Below are 20356 nucleotides of genomic sequence, written 5' to 3'. Positions count from 1 at the left end.
TAAATAAATAGAATTATTTTGCAGGTTCAGTGGTGATCTGGGCATTTGCTAATTGACAAGGGCCACATTACAGAGCAGTAGATGTCAAACTCCTAGTTAATTTTCCTTGGTGTCTTGTGTTTGTTGATAGAGTTTGGAAAAAAAACAATCAAACAAACTTCCATCTGTAATTTCTTAAAGATCCACAGAACGTTTACCAGCTTACTCCTGACTGCCACTGTATGGGATCAAAATGAAACAGTGGCCACAAGGCATGCTTTCTATTACTGCTTCCCTTTTTTTCCCATCAGCTGATCTGGCTGGGGTTGATCTTTTGAATGGCACCCTCCTGTCAGCTGAAAGGATCCTGATATTCAAAATGGTTTTTGAATTGGAGAGTCTAAATGTCCTTTTGCTGTGAAGATGACTGTCCAGAGAGGCACAAATATGGCAAATGGTTGACCATGCCTCAGAGCTTGAGCCGACGTTTTTATGAGATGCATCTCAATTGCAGGTGCTTTGTCATGGCTCCTGAACAGGTTTCCCTTCCACCTCTCTGTGATAACAAGCTGATAAAAGGATATATTCCTGAAAATCAACATGGCCAGCCAGATCAGTTCTCTGACTGCCACCAGAAGACAGAGTCCTGATTATTTCTTGTCTGAGTCTTTCATTCCAGTCTGTTCAGCAGGCTGTTTCTACTTGCATCAAGATCTGACACATGGCAAGCAGTGGAAACACTTAGCTGGGAATAGTAGGGGAAAGAGTGCCAGCACTGAAGTCTTAAATTGTCTTAAGCCAATCATAAAATCACACTCTCATTTAACTAGAGTACATTGTGTGAGGTATGGAGCTCACTGTTGGACCAAATTTGACAGCTGCTCAAGTGTACAGAATTTCTTGTCTTTCAAATGCCGTGTTCTTTCTGTGCTTTTATAAAAACATTTTTGAGAATCCCAGCTTTATACAGGAGTTGGATTTTAAGAAAATACAGTGCCTGCAGTCATAGGACTTTGAACTCTGTGTTGCTGCTGGATGCAGTTTGAATGCCAACATGCATAGTAATGGTTGCTGATTAAACTTTTATTGAATTATGGCACCTTACAGCTCTGTCCAGTACAACAATCCATATCTTTATTTAGGAAAATGTTATAATCAGAAAGGACTAGCATCTTTGTAAAGCTAAAACTAAGTTGGAAATCTGGAGTTGTCTGCAATATTACTGTTAATCTCTGTTTCAGTTTCAGACCCTTTTCCCTCCTCTGCCCCCTTCAGAAAGCAAGGAACTCTTTCAGTTCTATATGCAATATAAAGTAATGATAAATTCATGTAGTAGTTGGGCATTAATAGTTAATGCACTTTTCCTTTACTTCTCCACTGGACTGAATGTAATACAGACTGCTAGTAAAGTTCCATGCTTTATCCTAATGATGCAGGCTCATGCCAGCAGCATCACTAAACTCACTGGGGCAAACCTTGTGAGCAGCAGCTCACTGCTACAATTGAGTTCCCCACAGAGGATTTTCTGATTGTTGTTTCTGAAAGATGCAGAATGACAATTGCCATCTGTTTTCCATAGATCTTGAATATTTTTTCAGAATTTGAAGAAGAATTTACTTACCATTTGTCCTATGGGTATCAGGTATCCTGTAAGAATTAATCTCTATGAGGTGGAGCTGTTTGAGACCCTAGATGGAGAAATGGAGGGAGATTGTGGCTATCGAGTGAATACAGGTAATGAAGATGCCAAATCACGAGAATCCATTTTGTGGTTTGAACACACATACAGTTCAAACTGGGCTGAGACTCTCAAGATAGCTTTGGCATTGTGGTGAACACTGTGGGAGAGAAGAGGGGAAACAAAAATAATTGGCTTCCAGGAGAATACCCCTGAATTCCTATAATAATACTTTATGCTGATCTTCCCATCCTGGCTTATATAGGTTTTCAGTGAGCAGTTGCCCTAGACTATTTCTTGTGCTTTACATGCACTGAACTACTAATAACTGCAGAAACTCAGTTCCTCAAGCATCTGTCTTCAGGGTGATTTTTTCCTGAACCAGTGGATTTTGTTTGCAAACTCAAAAATGATTTTTATTCATTCTGAGTACACATAGCATGGTGAGGATGTGAGCTGTAGTGAAAAGGGATGAGCATGGTTTTGATGCCACTGACGATGAGAAGCTGGCATCTCTGACCAGAATGAGAGTTTTGTGCCAGGTTTGGATTCACCATAGAGTGTTCGTGGACATGTCCAAAAGTACAAAATGCTGTTTTGTGTCAGGTATCAGCAGTAAGTACAGGTTGAGGACCGTGAGTTGGGCTGCAAAGAAGTACTCTTAGAAAAATTGATTAGAAGGTCCTGGCACTGTTATGATAGATGCAAGTGTAACCAAGCTGGGCTGGCTTAACAGCGTTGCCAGTTTCTGACCTTTTACCACTGGTCTTCTTTATTAGTGCCTGTGTGGGTACATCAGCGTTTTGGCATTCTTGATATTTGACGAGTTTGCAGCTCAATCTGTGGTTGAGGAGAGCACTGAAGTAAGAGTACAATTCTCTCCAGAGAATGAAGAGATGAAAAGGATTTTTTTTCTTTTAATATTGAAACTCTATTTCTAACATAGCTGTTGGCAGTGTAAAGTGTGGTGCCAACAGCATGTTTTAGGGGAGGAGAACAGTTTGCAAAGATGTCAAGCAGCATGAAGAGTAAGGAGCCAGTGAAAGAGACCACAGCACTGGTGGGAAAATCTTTATTTTAACATCCCACAGGTTTCCTCAGAACTAGGCAGAGGGACAAACTTGCCTTCAAGGATTAAAAAGGCTGCAATTTGATTTGAAGTTGTATGTTTTCTTAACCTCCAACTGGAGAGTCAGCCCACAGACAACACAGGTATATCTTTATACCAAGTGTGAGCTGTTTGTTGTCTGCCAGGTTGTTAGGGGATGGGTGGTAAAGCTGAAACACTGTGCATGAGGAGTTGAGGGAAGTGGGACTGTGGGGACATCCAAAAACTAAGCCTTTGAGTGTTCACCTTGGTGTGATCAGCAGCAGCTTGACTAAAAGAGCCTGAGTAGTTATTTCAGAGAGTGGAAACACATAGTTTTAAGATTCATCCCATAATGATTAGCACATATCATTTGTTGACAAAGTGATACAGCAAGAAAAGTTAGCGGGACAATGATCTTGAAGATCAAGGATATAGGCTTGCACACTTTTCCTCTGAATTGAGTTGCATAGCTGAGGGGTCAAGATGGAAGTGCACTTACTTATCTCCCACCACAGCTGTAGACAGGTTTGATTCTGTCTCGGCTTCGACTACAAACAGAACCTAGGATAGTCCACTTCTGCTGGAGGGACATCTGCTAGGCACCTAACCTTCCACAGAATGACCATGGTCTGCAGTGGTTGTGATCAAGAGAAGAAGGAGAAGAAGGGAGTTGTGTGGTTCTGAAGACCAGCTGAGATGGCAGTCATGGCCCAGTGGACTCAACAGCTGCAGACAGGAGAGCAAGTCAGGGTGCTCAGCTTAGGATGTTTAGGCCCACATGTTACCAGGCCAGCAAAACAGAGTGTGCAAGGGTGTATGGAGAGATGAATGTGTGTGAGATGGCTCATTTCAACAGCAGCTTGAGCTGATCGTGAAACACTGCCCTTAGGGACACCAGGGCAGTGGAGCTGCTGGAAAGGGATGTGAGTTCGCTGGTTCTGTAGTGTAGCAGGGAGTTTCAGCAACTGCTTCACCATCTAACAGCAATGGTACCACATAAAGAGACTTGCCATTGCTTTTGTTTGATCACACAGTGCCTCTGAGGGCATTAAGTATCACTTTTTGGTAAGATTCATTCCTGCAGGATTGGCTGCTTGCTGAACACTGAGGACAGTGACATCTCCTCAGAAGACATATTAATGTATCAGAAATCTTTTTTTATCTCTATCAGACAGAAAATGGTCTTAATTTTCCAGCTTTGGTTTTACTCAATAACTTTTTCCCTGGAACAAATAGATAACAGCATGAAGAGCCTAATATTATGTGCTCATCTGAAGGAGCAGTTCTACAGTTTTGCCATGCTTGTCAGTGTGCTGATGCATTTTCTGAACTACTTCAGCAAGGATGGAGGAGTGAGCATCCTGACTCCGTTACCTCCATTAGAGAACATTCAGCTGCAGCTCCACAGGAAAATTCTGCTCTGACAGTAGTGTGAAAGATGTTTCTCTTCTTGTTACTGTGCCATGCAGAACATCCTCCTTCTTATTGCTTCTGAGCATCCTTCCTGAGCTTGAGGTGGTGTGCTAAGCAGAGCATGCTGAGAAACACATTATCCTGCAGTCCTGCATTTGTCAGATGCTATTAAACTGTGGGGAAAGACAATGGAGGAGCTGGTGAATCTGTCAAATCCTTCTTGTTCTAAAGGTTTTTAATGCTGTATAATTTATCAGAGCATGACCTGGCAGTGGATTCTGCTGCTAGAGGTGGCCTCTGTTGCAGCTGCCCAGAGAATGATGGTCCTTGTTTCTGAAAATAGCCTCTGCCTTTCTGTCTGCCCTGGAGCTGTTCAATTAACACACCTAAAAGGCTCGGTCTTGTGTTACAGTCAAATGAAATGCAAAAGTCCTGTTCAGTGAGAAATGCTATCGTTTCAGCGTTGTGTTTTGGAACAGAAATGAAATAGGGAAATATTGAAACTATCTGTTCAACAAAAATCTTACATGGTCCCACTTAGAAAATATTAGAGTTTCATTCTTTTTTTTACTGACCTATTTATACAATGGACTTCATTGCTTTGGTTTTTTATTTATTTATTTATTTTAATATTCCTGCTGTTAAAATATTTTTATTCATTGTCAATTAAGAAAACTTGCTGATCTGTAATATTCAGTATTGAGTTATTTCATTATCTTCCACTAGCAATTATTTCTTGAAAATGAAGCACTTCTTGATGGGAGCTGCAGTTGCTGGAGCTTGACACGTTCATTCTGATCATCTCTCAATCCCTGATTTACATCTCCTGGACCCATCAGACAGTTCTGTCAGAATTCAGTCTGAAATTCTACTGCCTGATGCAGTGCTAAGGGAATCTACTCTGTAAGGTATAAGAAGCTCAGACTTCGGTTCCCATGAAGTAAATGCAAGGCCATGTTACAGTGCTGAGATTCAAAGTGCAAAGTTCCAGCTCAACTCAAAATGTGATGTCAAATATTTTATAGATTGAGTACTTCCTCAAAGTTTCCTTGATAGAAAAATGAAAATATAGGCACACAGAAGATTGAAAATATCTGCCTCTGTTTTTAAATGTATTTTCCCATGCAGAAATTGGGGTTGGGATCCATCCAGCCTGCTTAAAATCTCACTTCGCTCTAGGCTCCATCCTACTTCCCGTATTACCAAGTTTGCCTAATGCTATAGGCAACCCTTCATCAAGTATCACCTGACGAGTGCCGGGAGTCTATAGATCCTTGTCTTCATTCACCAACTCAGGCTTAGGAGAGATGGAACAGGCTGGCAAAGGCTGCCCAGAGAAGTTGTGGATGCCCCATCCCTGGAGGTGTTCAAGGCCAGGCTGGATGGGGCCCTGATCTAGTGCCTGATGTAGTGGACGACATCTCTGTATGCAGCAGTAGGACTGGATGATCTTTGAGGTCATAGAATCATAGAACCACCAAGGTTGGAAAAGACCAACAAGATCATGCTGTCCAACCATCCACTTATCAAGACATGCTATGATTCTTTGATTCTATGATTTTGTGTTTTGGGAAGGCATGTGTTTATCTCCTTCCCAAGGTCAGCTATGGGCTGAATTTGGCAATTCCAGATAAATCCACTGGAGAAGCCAGGAAAACCAGGTGCCACCTGAGCTGTTGATGGTGGGGATTTCTCCTGAAATAAATAAGTGTTTGGAGCCCTACCCTGAAAGTGAACAGACCTACATGCAGAACAGCTTTGGTGGGAAAGCAATCTGTAAAAGAGGGACCAGCTGCCAGGGTGTGGCCTGATAATGAGGTACCATTCTGCTAGAGCTGGGTGTACAAGAGCCCTGGAGCCGAAAAGCAGAAACAGGAGGGAGACTTCTCTAATTCATCTGTCATGAAGGAAACTTCCTCTCCCAGCTTCCAGTGATGGGATGTATCTCATGTGTTTTAATGTGAAATGCATGCATGTTCCAGGGAGGAGCTGCAGCTCCAGTTGTGTGCATAACCAGCTGGGCCAAGCTGCTGGAGCCATTGATCCAAAGGTTCTCAGGCAGCTGTGGCATGGTGTGCCCTGCATTCCTGGCCAGCCTTGGCTAGAGTGGTGTTACCTGGATACCAGGCTCTGAATGCCTGGCATCTCCCGGGGGCAGTGCCTGTGTCCCAAACCTTAACTGCCATCTCTCCAGAGTGACAGTGCAACCTGGCAGAGGAGCAAAAAGTCTAGGATTGTGAAATGCTCTTTCATTTTTCAGTCGTGATTACCTCTAAGCAATGTTGCTGTTTTGCTAAGTCAAAAAGAACTAATCCCCTTCTGTCATAGGGGAAAAAATGTCACGGCTGTGAGAACTGGGGAGCTTATTTCCAAATAGATGCCTCAGCGTTTTGATATTTTCTGTGGGATTAACCACTAACGCAGAAAGGCTAATGCATATGCAGAGCTTTCATTTGCTTCTGTGACAGTTTGCCAGGGGGCACACTGAGCTATGTCATGGGGAATGGTGCCATTTCCCCTCCTTCCCTGTGAGGTGAAGCAAAAAGCCTTGTTAGTAACATAGAAACACTTTGCAGCTTCTCTTCAGCTCTAGGAAGTTTCTCTTAGCTCCTTGCTTCTCATTTCTGCTTTCCTTCAATTTCAGTTTCTCTTACCAAGTCAGAAAGGGCAGCTTGCTGTTTTATAATAGAAGCTACATAATGAAAGGTGTGAAAGCGGCACGCGTACTGCAGTCAAAGTATCTGTGCTAACATAAAATAGTCACTGAAGCTTTCCGTTTATTGATTTGCTACACTTTTCTCCCTTCAACATAGTTAGCTGCTTCTAGCTTAAAAGAAAAAAATAGAAAAAAAATGTGGCTTTCTGTGCTATGTATATAAACCTAGCTTTTAATGTTGGTTTTGTGCAGTGCTTTGGTGGCCTTCTGAGGCTGCCTCTGAGCATGTGGTGCTGATAGACACAAGCAGTGGTTGCTGCAGAATACTAATGCTGCTGCTGGCTCCTTCAATAGCTCTGCTGAAAAATGCTTTAGACCATTCAGCATCCGTACACCATGCTGAGCAACAGGATGGCAGAGATGCCATGCTCAGGGATTATTTTTTTCCAATTCAGAGCAAGAAGCCTGCAACAGCTATGGCCCCTTGTTTTGCATTGTTGTGCCCAGGCTGCTTTCAAAGCTGCAGTCATTTATATGCATAAATATCAAGCCTGTCTCTTGCTGCATGCTTTGATAGCATTTGTGTGACAAAGGAAATGAAGGGAGAAAAGAGCTGAACATCTTCTATTCCAGTCTTAGAAAATGAATGGCTGTGTAGTTACGGTGATTATTTTCTTTCTGGTTTTATTAGATCAGTGTCCTCCACAATTTGTTTTCCTTCCTGTTCCGCTGTCCCATGTAGAGGTCCATGAGAGGACCTCCCCCCTCATTCCCTTTGTTTTTCTCCCATACAAACATGGGATATCTTTCACAATACCTACCAGTAACAGTTATTACAGCAGAGTCTCTTGCCATATACTGACACAGATTTATTTTGCTTCAATTTTTTTCTTACATTAGCTGTCTGACAAAGCCAGTCTGCTTCACCATTTAATGCAGAGATACAAGAACTCTGCTGTAATTGTATTTCTGATCATTCCCTTGGGTTTTCTCTGCCCTGGGCAAAATGCATGCTTGTTGTTTGCTCTGCATACTGTGTATTTTTGCATCTTCTGAATTGATGCTGTATTTAATGGTAATTTCTGGAAAGTTTTCTCTGTGTCTTGCAGTATCTTGTATTAACAGACAACTAAAATGTGCTACTTGTATAGTGCTGGTTTTCCATTAAAGTAAATGCTGAAGTATCACAGGAATGTTGTTTGGATGCCAGGAGGGAGGAGGGAGAGCTTCGTAGGATTGCCAATAGGAGGGGAGGCAGCCTATGAGACAGTCCCTCTATTAAACATGGTCTGCACAATGAAAAGCTTGGGAAGCCTTTCTAAGTCCTCATACACTTAGGCTTTGTGCCCAGGCTTGAGGTCTCAGACATGTAGGTAGTTTCTGAATACCACATAGAGGGAACTGTTTCAGCAAAAATATCCAGATTACCTGGATGATTTATTGAACTGTCTTGGATCTTTGCATGAATGTCTCCTGGCATGAATTTCCAGCAGAGCAGAAGTGGTAATTCCACCCCTGCCCTCCATCCAGCCATTGCTGCTGAGCTGTCAGAGAGGTCTAGGGGACAGCAGCACATTCAACCCCTTTGAACACTCCCATGGCTAAGTAGGGATTTCTTTTTTCCCCTGAGTAAGGGTAACTTTTTGTGCTTCCTGCTTTTACCACTCCTGCCTAATCTTATAAAAACCTTGAAGCAGCAGTATTGTAGTTATGATAGTCTAAAGATCTAAACGGTGCAGGATTTATAGGAAGGAGTAATATCTTTTCCTGAAGAAGGGCTTGTGTGCCTGAAGGCTTGTCTGTTTTTTTTCCCAAATGTATCAGTTGGTCTAATAAAATATATTGCTTCTCCCTACAAACTTTGCCTTACTTATTAAAACCATTGCCTTCAGGACACAGAACACTTCTAACTTGGTGGAAAACTGCGGTGTGAAGCTGATGGAGTAGTTCAGCGGTGTAATTTCCATGCCCCAAGCCAAACAGTACAAATTAAAACAAGGTGGGGTGAACACTATCCACCCCAATTGTTCTGCACGTTGTTAGTGGTCCTTTCACCCCCATGCTGCATCAATATTTTTGTCTTTCCTACATCTTAGCTGTAAGGGGCAGCTCTTTTCTGACGCTGAAATGCACTTTGGGTAATACTTATTGGATGCTACCTCAGTAGAAAAGCAACTGTTGTGGTATGCTTAATGAAACTTCTCTGTCTTCTGGTTATTTTCTCAACTGATGTATGTCTACACATTAGTTTATTGTAAGCGAGCTTGAGAGAGGTGAGAAAAAAGCCCAGTGTGACAAAGTAGACTGCTTCTCCATGAAGGATCACCTTGTGGACAACAAGCAAGGAAATCAGTATGTTTGACACCTTTAAGGACTTTTTTTCTTTTTGTACTTACAGGTGAGCTTTCTGTGGAAGACATACAGGACCCGTTCCTTGTCAGTGTACATATTATCACAGACCCTGGGGAATCCAAGACTCTTCAGCAAGCAATCGATAAGCTTCTAGCCTGGATCCATCCAGAACTCCAGCTATTTCGAGTCTCAGAAAGACGAGTGTCCAAGAAGCACAGGAAGCCAGGTAAGCCTGGTGTTTCCCAGCCAGCCCTCGCTGTCATTCTGTTCCTGCAGGAGGAATATGGAGAAGAGCCCATCTTGCAACTCCATGAGACCTTTCAGCGGCCGCCATGGCATTACCACCACACAGAACAAGTGCATGGGAAGTTCCTCCCTTACATGCCATGCAGCCAGGACTTCTACACTTTGGCTCCAGAGACTCCTCTGTGGGCCATTCGTCCAGTGCATTACGGGAAGGAAATTATCCGCTTCACAATATACTGCAGGAATGAAAACTTTGTTGATATTTTGAAGTTTTATGAGTTAATACTGAAAAGACCAGTGTGTCAGAAAAAAGAGGACTTCTGTGTTTTTCCTGTCTATTCTAACATGGAAATAGACATCCAGTTTTCTTTAAAAAAACTTCCCAAGGGCCACGTGCCAATGCCGACTGAGTCAGCGGTACTGGAGTTCAGAGTGAAAGATGTTGGACAGCTTGTTCCTCTCCTGCCCAACCCTTGCAGCCCAATCAGTGAAGGCAGGTGGCAGACTGAAGATCATGATGGAAATAGGATCCTCTTGCAGGTGAGCCCAGTACTCAGTGAAACAGAAGCACAGTTATTGACCTTGTGCAGAAAACCCTAGCCTGTGTCAGCAACCAGAAGTGGAGGCTCTTCTATTGTTCTGTGCTAGGTGAGAGCCAGGACATTACTGCTAAAGAATTCAAAAGCCCTTGTGGTGTGTGTAACTACTCAGGAAGGCAGTTGTTGATAACAATCCAGGTATCAGTCAACCTCAGTTTATGCAAAGAATGACGTGAGATGAGGTAGCGGTTTTAAAGAATGAGAGAGAGAGAGAATTATGAGTCCGAGTAGAGAAATGATGGCTGATGGGTAAAGTTTTATAAGTACACGCACAGAACTGATAGTTCTATAAAATAGCTCTCAGCTAGGAGATTTTTTATGGGAGACAAGAAGAATTCCTGATGGTTTGAGTCATTTTCTAGCATCAGTTTGGAAAAACAAGATGTATTTTGCCCAGTGATTATCAGGATGGGGAAAAAGGAGGTAAAGGAGAAGAAATGCAACCTAGAGAGCAGCCTAGGAGACAGATTCACACAGATTCTCCTTTCAGAGTAATCTCAGGTTCTCATAATCAAGTCCTAGAAGATAATCTGTTCATTAAGACATCTGTAGTCATGATTTCTGGGCAGTGTATCATCGTGCACCACATCTGAGGGATTTGAACAAGAAAACAAGCAAGAAGTTTTTAGTAGCTGCCTGCTCTGCAGAGGGTTTGTGTGGCGGACCTGAGCAAGATTCACATCCATTCCTTCACTGCAGAGGTGAAGGAATTTATTGCTTCTTAGCATATGAAACGAGGAGCATCGGCCTTTGGATGACTGTTGTTCAGTTTTTGAGGAAGAGTGTTTGTTCTGGAGTGCATTTCATTTGGGAACTCAGTTTCCCCACCCTTCTGCTAAAGTAGGCACCAGTTTGTCAGGATTGCTCATTGCTCTGTATGCATATCTGCATTTAGCCAAGATAGCTTGTAAACCTGAGCCACCACAATACCTTTGGACAGCAGGCACTTTCACCTGTATTCCCTTTTCCTTGTGGTTTTTTTTGTTGTTGTTGGTGGTTTTTTTGTTTTGTTTTTATTTTGTTTTTTGTTTTTGTTTTTTGTAGTTGTTTTTTTTTTTTTGCCAAATGTTTTCTATGTGATATAACTTTGGTTTATGGGACCTTGCACTGCTTTCAGGTAAATCAAGCAGAAGGAAAATAAATAAACTAACAAAAAAAAATGGAAAGCACACAATAGGCCTTGTAAGTAAGGCTTTTAATTTCAAAACAGCAAATTTTCGGAATTAACAGGCACCACACAATATGGAGGCAAAGTGAGTCAAGCCAAGGTCAATATGTGGGGTCTGTGCTCTGAAAATATATCAGGTCAGCAGCAGGAATGGGAAAAGGTGTTTTCACGTAAATTACTCTTCTGTCACATAAGCAAAAACCTGACAGAAAGGAGATTTATATCAGCAGTTGTTCATGCTGATGGCCAACTTCGTAACAGTCACCCAGCAAGTGCAAACAGTTTAACACTTTAATCAAGACAGCATGGTCAGTTAAGGAAAGGGAATTACATATGACAGGGCATGGGTTATAGGAAGCATTTGGAGATCTGTAGACTTCTTTACACTCTTTGAACTCATTCTAAGTTAAAGGCAAATTATAGTGTCTACCCTTTAAAGTAAGATATAGGACTGTCTTTTGACTTCTTGCAGGGTGGTGTTATTACCAGTCCTATAAATACCACACCGTTAGTAAGGACTTTCACCTCTTCATAACTCTGCAAGTCCAAAGAATGACTGCATCACATTTTTCAGCCTGCACATAAGTTGGTGTGTAGTAATCACTGGAATGTTTTTATTTAGTGGATATTGATACTTGTACTTTTCTACAGAGCACCATTAACTGTTATACTCAGAACTGTAGATTTATGACCCTGTCAATAATAAGAAGTGATTAATGTTTGAAACTGGAGTATAATTCCATGATTAGACTAACAAGATGTGACCTCTGTGTTTTAGTTTGTGCACTTAAAGGGACTCAGATACTTGCCACCCAAATTGATCCATGTTCTTCAAAACAGCATTTTACAAATTGAATTATCAAGGGGCTTAAATAGAGCCAGGCAGGATAAGTCTGTTTAATATAGTAAATTTCATTCCTTAATTCATTTGGAAGCCAGTTAAAATTGTTTTGTCACAGTAACTTTTGCACATTGGCAAGTTAGCTCCACTGGTGTACCCATATACCAACCAATGCAAAGGGGTAAGCAAGCCTTGAGAGCAGCACTTATGGGAAGACACCCACTCTGCTTCACCACTGCTAAGCCCAGAAGCAGGAGCTGTGGGAAGAATATGTAAATACAGTGGCTAAGAATATACCAGATGCTGGTACACAGAATATGCTCCTAGTTTCTCAGGTCTCATCCAAATTCCTGGCTGACTCTGGGCTTATCCCCCACAGGGGCATCTGAAGTGCTGATGAACATGTATTCCTGGCAGTGCAGTCTGAAATTTAATAAGTGATGGACTGGCTTAGCCAGGCACAGCTGACAAGCAAGGGGTAGTGAGCACAGAAGAAAGTGCACAGATGTACTCTGGAAATTAGGAGAATGTCTTTGGACAGGGTAGAAAAATAAAGGAGAGAAGCACAGTCTCACTGTGGCAATAGAAGTCTTCTTAGTGCTAATGATTAGTTTTGATGGGGGCATAGCTGATTTGGACAACTCAAATGGTAGGTAATTTCTCATTTGTTTTTTTATCTGTCTGCTCTGTTGGTGCAGTTATATTTCATGGCATGGTATGATCTATGATCACACTTATCATACATCTTGACAGGGAATATATAAAGTGTAACAAGACACCTATCCACTCTTGTTTTGTATACATACTACGTACTGCTTTTAAAATATGATCAATTCAGATTTAAATTGCCTTTGTGGATTTAGTCTTTTTCTATCCTGCCCTTCTGAATACATTTTACCTTACAAGTAAAACTTATTATGGTGATGTTAAAGACTAGCCTTTGCCACTTTTTTTCAAGTTGATTTTTTTATTTTATTTCTGCATCAGTCCCAGTGGTTTAAATACAATTAAACAAACATCATCATGCTCTATTGAGTAATGCTGGGAAAACCTGTGTTTGCAATAGTGATGTAATTGCAGTACAGCCAATTTGACTGCTTATAATCTTTTTTCTTAAAACGCAAGTAACTTAGAGTAGGATACAGGAGCACTCATGGACCGTTTGACCAATATGGGCAGCCCATCTGAATTTGAAAGTACTTCTCTATGAGATTCACCTCAAGTTTGTTGCATTCCTGGATATTTGTCATGAAATTCTTCTACAACCTATTGTAATACACAAAGACGCTAAATCCCTCCCTGCTTCACAAAGATTTGTGCAGAGATTATATAAATGAGTAGCAGATTAGCATTAGATAAGAAAGCCTGTTCTGTCAGAGAGCTAATCATTACAATCTACAGCCCATTCTGATGTGTGTGTCTGTGACTGGGTCTGGCAGATCTCTCTCCCTGTATTTGGAGTTCCTACCAAAACCAGTATTTTTGGTGTGGTGGAAGCTGTGCACACCTGCTTAGATCAAGTGTTGTCGACTCAGATGGCTGATCTCTCTTGCCAGTAACTTCACCAGGCTTGCTCCTGATGCTGGCAGCTGGGTCAGGCTGTGGCAAGATAGTGAGCAATGGAGAAATCAAATGGTGAGAAGGCTGAAGATAGGCAATTAAATGAAGGAAATAATTCAGAAAGAAATTCAGCTCATGGAATCGAAAAGCCAAAGGAAGTTATGAGAAGCAGGGAGGAAGCTGAAGAGTAGCTAAATGTGCATGACATAGAATCATAGAATGGCTTGGGTTGGAAGGGACCTTAAAGGTCATAGAATCATAGAATCCTTAGAGTTGGGAGGTACCTTTAAAGGCCATCCAGTCCAACTCCCCTGCACTGAACAGGCATATCCACAGCTAAATCAGTTTGCCCAGGGCCTGATCCAGCCTTGCCTTGAAAGTCTCCAGGAACGGGGCATCAACCACACCTCCAGGCAACCTGTTCCAGTGCCTCACCATCCTCACCATAAAATACTTTTTTTTATATATATCTAACCTAAATCTGCCCTTTTTAAGCTTAAAACTATTTCCCCTTTTTTCTATCATATCAGACCCTGCTAAGAGTCTGTCCCTTTCATTCCTGTAGATCATCTAGTTCCAATCTATGTAAAAGTAGGTCTTGCTATTCTTAGCCCCACAAGGCCCAAAAGAAAGCAAAAGATGAGCATCTTCCCCTCACATGGCCTTGTTTCTCCTTGTCAACGGTTTACGGGCAGGTTCGGCCCGGTTCCGTGACGATTGGTGCGGGGGACCCACGGACCCACGCCCCAGGAAAGGAGAAGGGGGAAAGGGAAAAGGGAAAAGGGAGATGGGCCTAGGAACAAAACAGCGGCAACGATCTGAGGAGGAAAGCTAATTTACTAAATAAGATATCGGAAAGCAAAATAACACAATATAATACAATATAATTGGAATTAAAGCTAATAAATCAAATAAAATGAGCAAGAGAGAGTGTCCGATAAACCGAAGGCCTTACGCTAACGCTGAAGGCGGACGGCAGCGAGCACCCACTGCTGAGTCGATCCCAAAGGAAAGAGAGTGTCCCGTGACTGCAGACAGTTTTTATCTTTCCCTCTGAGCGTAAACACGTAAGAACGCAAAGCATCGCAAAGTCCTCTGGGGAATGAAGTTCTTCTTCTCTTCTGAGACAAGTATACCTGGAACTATTGATGATCCACGGAGCTGGAGCATTAACTCTTTAACTCTAAATGCACTACATGATGTTATGATGTGGAATACCAGTACCAAAAATCATAAAACCATGACACTCCTTTAAACACAAGGAGAAACTCATTGGTTGTTAAACTTTCTGTATCTGTCACACACTGAACAGCTAAGACAAAGAGTAGCAGTCACATGAACACTTGCCTTGATGGGGTGGTGTGAAGGAGCAGTCAATAAGCTTGGCACAGGGCTAGGAACTAGTCTTGCTTGAATTTGAATCCTTGCTAAACTGTCAAATCCTCTCTGTGATCTCTGACAAGTCACAGAATGGAGATCTAGAAGAGTCTTATTAGTCCACATCATCCAGTTGTCTATGGTGCAGGATTACCCCATAATCTTACTTTCATTAGTGTTCCATGCAGTGGAGCTTCTGACACTCTACCTGCTGTATGTGTAAATATTAAAGCTCAAAACAGCTATTCTCATGTCTGTGATTTATTCCCAAACTTGTTAAGATTTAGCAGTATTAATAAATTAAACCTGCTCAGGAGTGTTCCCAGGCAATGAAATCCCTGGTGTGGAATGGCCCATGCATGTGCTTGCAGGACAAGCAGGATACAGCAGATACCTACAATTAGACTGCTGATTCACACCCAGTATTTCTCACTAGTGGTGGTGAGAGGTCAAATAAATTGCTCGTTCTGTGGACCACATGTCAAGGAATGGAATGGAATGGAATGGAATGGAATGGAATGGAATGGAATGGAATGGAATGGAATGGAATGGAATGGAATGGAATGGAATAGTAGAATAGAAGCTAATTGAATCAAATTGGGAGCTCAAATTGGGCTCAGTTGGAAGGGACCTTCAAAGATCACCTAGTCCATTCTCATTGTAGTTGATGGGTGTGTGCCTGTTGCACAAGGATCTACAGAGCAATTCAGCTAACCTGATAGCAGCAAACTCCTTTGAGGAAAATTGAATTGCTTTCCAGATCCATTGACTGTGTTACCTGGACAATTAAGTCCTACCTGTGATATCTTTGGGCTGTTTTACACATACAGGTAGATGTTATGATCTGCTCCAAGTAAAGGCAAGACTTTCATAGTGCCTGCAGAACTCTCCCGTGTGAAATTGTCAGGTCTGTCCCCAAAAGCCTCATGTTTTCATGCTGATTTTGTCTGAGTGTTGCCAGTGTTTATCTTTTCACAAACAAGAGGACTGCATTTGCTCGCATCCTTGGATTCTTTAGATGCCTAATCTTCTCTATTATCAAGAAGTCTGTTGGAACACAAAGACATTGCCTGGAAGCAGTCTGTGGTCAGGCAATCCATGATCTCTCTGCAAGGTAGGAGGTACTCCTGTTGATTCATCAGGAGTTGCAACTGATTCCACATAGTGCATCTGATATCAGAGCTCCTGCACAGAGATGCACAGAAATAAAGGAATACCCTTGATTACTGCAACCAGCAATATAATGAGTGCTGTCTTGTACAAGCCCATCAAAAGAATGGGGTGTTCTGTTTTGTACTTTCAGAATGCCATATGATCATTTCTGGCCTACCCACACTTCATCTTCAGTTAAGGAATAGCTGCTATTTTCTTCATGGACACAAGTCTTCTATCTTGTTGAATAATTTCTTAGACAAATTAACTCATCAACTGCAAAAATAAACTGATGCTACATAAAGACATGAAAAGTGACTCCCAGTCATGTCTTGTTGACAGTTTAACTCATTTTATTTGATTCTTTTGCACCCGTGAATCCCTATCAGTTTATGAAACTGGTGAATTTACTCATGAATACATTGAATTCTTTATGGCATTAAAGAAAACAGCTTATTTTGTTAAAACAGAAGTAGGTTATGGACTAGCATTTGTCATTACAGATACACTGGAGTGTATATATATATTTATCTACAGTGCCTAAGTGAATTCCTAAGGATTGGCTGTCTTATAAATCACCTCCAGGTACACAGTCAGAAACAAGCAAAAAATGTTATAGGCATGAAAATTCTTTTTCATTTTATCTTGTATTTTCCCTCTGTAAAATCACTGCAATGAGAAAGACAAGATTGCTGTGACAGATCTAGGTCACTAAGATAATACAATGTGCACTAGCAAGATGTTTGAAGCAGCAATGTATGGAGTTCTTTTAGAGAAAGGGGATACAAAACGACCTCCTTGACTGCTGGGCCTCATCCTTTCCTGTCATGTCATATAATCTCTTCTGTAAAATGATCAAGCTCCATCTTTACCATTACTTGCCCTGGAAGATTCTTCTGATGTGATTAGAAACCCTTCAGTAGTTCGTCATACATGTTTCTTAATGGCTTTTTTCTTTTTTTTTTTCTTTTTTTTTTTTTTTGCCTGCACCTTTTTCAGTTTGAATTGATTCTTATTCATATAGGGGTGATTTAAGTCATGTGCAGCATTCTGGGTGAGGTCTTACTGGTGTTGTATGCGCTGCATTAATACTTTTTTACCTAACTTGAAACTGCCCAGAGTCATGTTTCTCACAGCCTTGTCAGTTTAAAAGCACATGGTGACCAAGGTCTCTAATTCCTTCTCCTCTGTTACTGACAAGTCCCATGGCTGGGATTATTGTTTATTTTCAAGGGTTCTTGCAGTTTGTCCCATTAATTCCTCTCCCTTTTGGGTCTGAAATCTAGCATTTTGTATTACATGAAAAATTCCAGAAAGAAGAATCTCAACCAAACTTTTTAATAAGCAAACTTCTGAACTTTTAGCTGGCTGAATGGATTGATGAAATGAGTTCATGATTGCTGAGACACTAGAAGCTCAGCATAGCCATCAGTGTCTAACCCCAGATGAGAGTCACCTGACCTCCAGCTAATCCTTGAGGACATTGGCTCCCCATATGTAAAAATTGTTCAACATTCTGTCAAGTAGGCAACTGAATCCCTCTGGAGGGATGAGATTTGGAACCAGATTCAGATCATAACCATCAGCTCTCTTGACTCTAGGTGCCTATAAGCAAGTTAGATGTCTAAAGCTGTCCTTAAAGTCCTTAGGAGCAAGCTTATTGAGCATGTGGATTCTGGAGTATTCTGCTCGGCAAACTGGATGAAAGAGAAAAAGTGCCAGTTGAAAGGGCTGAGATGTTCCCACTGAGATGTCAGAGAATTAAGTTACTTGCTAAAGGCATTTTGCTGTCTCAGATGAAAAAATAAAAACATTTGCACCACAGTAATGAAGAAATGAAGAATAATAGTTGTGGTACCATACATCTCCCATTTCTTTATTTTTGTTCTTTAGTTGTCACTAGGGTAGTAATGTTGGAAAGCAGAATATGAATGAATCTGGACAAGTTAATACTATGTTAGGTTTTCAAGCTAGTGTAATTCAGCCTGCAAGGCAGGGCTCCTCTCCCATTTATTCTTGTTTTCTTCAAGGCTTCTTATGTAAATATTTGGGATTTTGGCAGGGTGCTTTCTCTTTGTTATTGAAGTGAAACGTTTGCTGTGAGCATACTGAATGAAGTCTGCTTCATAATTATTTGCAATAACAACTCAGCAACAGAGACTTATGGTTGTAAGACTGCCAATTCTCTATTAATTTGATCTTCTTCTCTCTTTCTCCTGCTGCAGCAAGCACGCAGTTGGTGTAGGAAGTCTGCAAAGCAGAACAAGCAACCATATCCATCTGTGTCAACAGATTCCCACTTCACTACTTTGCCAGGCTTTCATCCTCAGAGCCACCAATCTGTCCCTGAAAAGCCAAAAGAAGCAAGTCAAAGCAAGGTGCATCATGCAAATGGCCTTGGTCATTGTCTTGGTTTCTCCCAGCAAGACCTCAGACACAGTGATCAAGAAGACTTCACCCGCAGATCCAGCAGTGCCTCCAGCATTTTGTGGTCATTTCAACGAAGCAAGTCTCTGTTCTGCTTGCCCACAGTGAGTTCCTCCTCAGCCTCAGAGACTGCTCATTTCAATGAACCGTTTCAGTTCTTAAATACTGAGTCACCTGCAACCAGGTTAAAAACATGGAGGTGCAGCCCTAGGCTTAACATTGATGACTTGGAGGATGCACAGGAGACTGATGTGGACACAGGGAGGAAGCTGTCCTTCTCAGATCTGTCTGTGGTCTCTGCATACTCTGCCCTTAACAGATTTTGCAATGACTTGGAGGCCTCTCTTCCCCCACAGAAGCAAACCTGCAGTACAAGTACAAAGGCTTCTACCAGTGGAAGGCCTGTATCCGTCATGTGCAATACCTTTGATCCCCTGGATGGTTCGCTGCCATCTCTCTCTGAATGGTCTTCCAGCTCATTCATGTCAGCATCTCTCTCCGAGCAGCCCAAACAGGACTTGAGAGCAGCTCCTTATTCCCTTGATGATTGTGGTGGCATTTTCCCAGCTTCACCATCTAATGAAGAATTTTACATCTGAGGTTCCTCTGTCTGGCACCTTCTGGGGCAAATTTCTTCTTGTGCACTCTCCTTGAGTTTCCTCATGGAAGAGAAGGTGATGCAGAGGAGTATGCTAAATGTTTTAAGAAACCTTTGGGATCCCTCGAGAGATGAATGTCCCCAAACTACGTACCATAAAGCAGTCTGAGCTGATGCCCAACACATCTTCACTGGAGGGGATGATCTGTGCTGAGCATGTCCATGGCAGTGCAAGGTGGAGGGTTTCTGCAACTGACCCTTGGACTATTGGTGAAGAAAATTCCAGAAAAGGTGCATCATAATCCAATTTTCTTTGGCACAAACTGAGAAGTAATTTGTGACACCAAACTGCTTTAACTTTTCAGGGAAATTTCCTTAACTCAGAAAGATGGGAGTAGAAAGGGGTCTTCTTTCCTGCTTGCAAGTTCCATAGTTAGCTATGAGGACAGCCGGTCCCAGTAGTATGTCTCCAGTAGGCTCAGAAAAGTTTCCTTTGAGGTTGCCTATCGTTCTATCTAACATCTGAGAATGTACAGTGCTGGGAGGAAAGAAGCTCCATTCCTTCCACAGGGAAGAGGAAGATCCACTGAATATCTTTGTTTTGACAGTACAGAGTGTGGGAAGTGCCAAACTGTATGTAACGTTTTCTACTCATCTGCACATGAAGCCCATTTTTTCCAGCTGGGACTGTAGTCTGAACTGCTTGTGTAAGCAAGTGGTAATTCAAGTGAACATCATTTACTACCTCTAAATCAGACGATTCATTTTACCTTTTTGGAATGCAAAACAAGAAGAATAACCCAGCATTTTATACCTTGCTACACCACTGATCCAAAATAAATACCAATGCCATTTTTTTAAGGGTTGTTATTTTCTGTTGAAATAATTGATGCAAAGATATACTCTTCATATTTCCAGAGCAAGCTTAATTGTTTCAGGTAAAATATGTATCTTCTCAATTTAATCTGTCCAAAGGGAAAACAGGTCAAAATCTGCTGGCTTTTCAAGTTATGTTTCTGAAATACACATTCTTGATAACCTGTTTTTGCTACAACTACATTGATATTAAAAATAAATAAATAAATTGTAAGTAAAAAGCTATTGATATGGCAGCTAAGTAACTTCACTGCAACTTTAAGCTCAAGGAGGGAAGGTTTAGATTGGATGTCAGGGCAAAGTTCTTTACAGAGTGGGGAGATGCTGGAGCAGACTGCCCAGAG

General features: G+C 41.7%; 1 protein-coding gene across 1 annotated transcript in view; it reads left to right on the top strand.

Annotated features, from left to right (window-relative positions):
* FAM124A (family with sequence similarity 124 member A) overlaps positions 1–19137 on the top strand; it is a 41622-nt gene extending 22485 nt beyond the window's left edge. Inside the window, exons 4-5 of the mRNA XM_065730369.1 lie at positions 9215–9954; positions 18337–19137. Coding sequence (XP_065586441.1) covers positions 9215–9954; positions 18337–19137 — 1541 coding nt within the window. The remainder of the gene's footprint in view (positions 1–9214; positions 9955–18336) is intronic.
* The last annotated feature ends 1219 nt before the right edge of the window (positions 19138–20356 follow it).

Source organism: Cyrtonyx montezumae, unplaced genomic scaffold (genome assembly GCF_038088225.1).
Source record: "Cyrtonyx montezumae isolate F1298 unplaced genomic scaffold, pur_monq_1.0 scaffold_12, whole genome shotgun sequence".
Lineage (NCBI taxonomy): Eukaryota > Metazoa > Chordata > Aves > Galliformes > Odontophoridae > Cyrtonyx > Cyrtonyx montezumae.
Note: the sequence above shows the minus strand (reverse complement) of the source record. Positions and strands in the feature narration are given on the sequence as shown.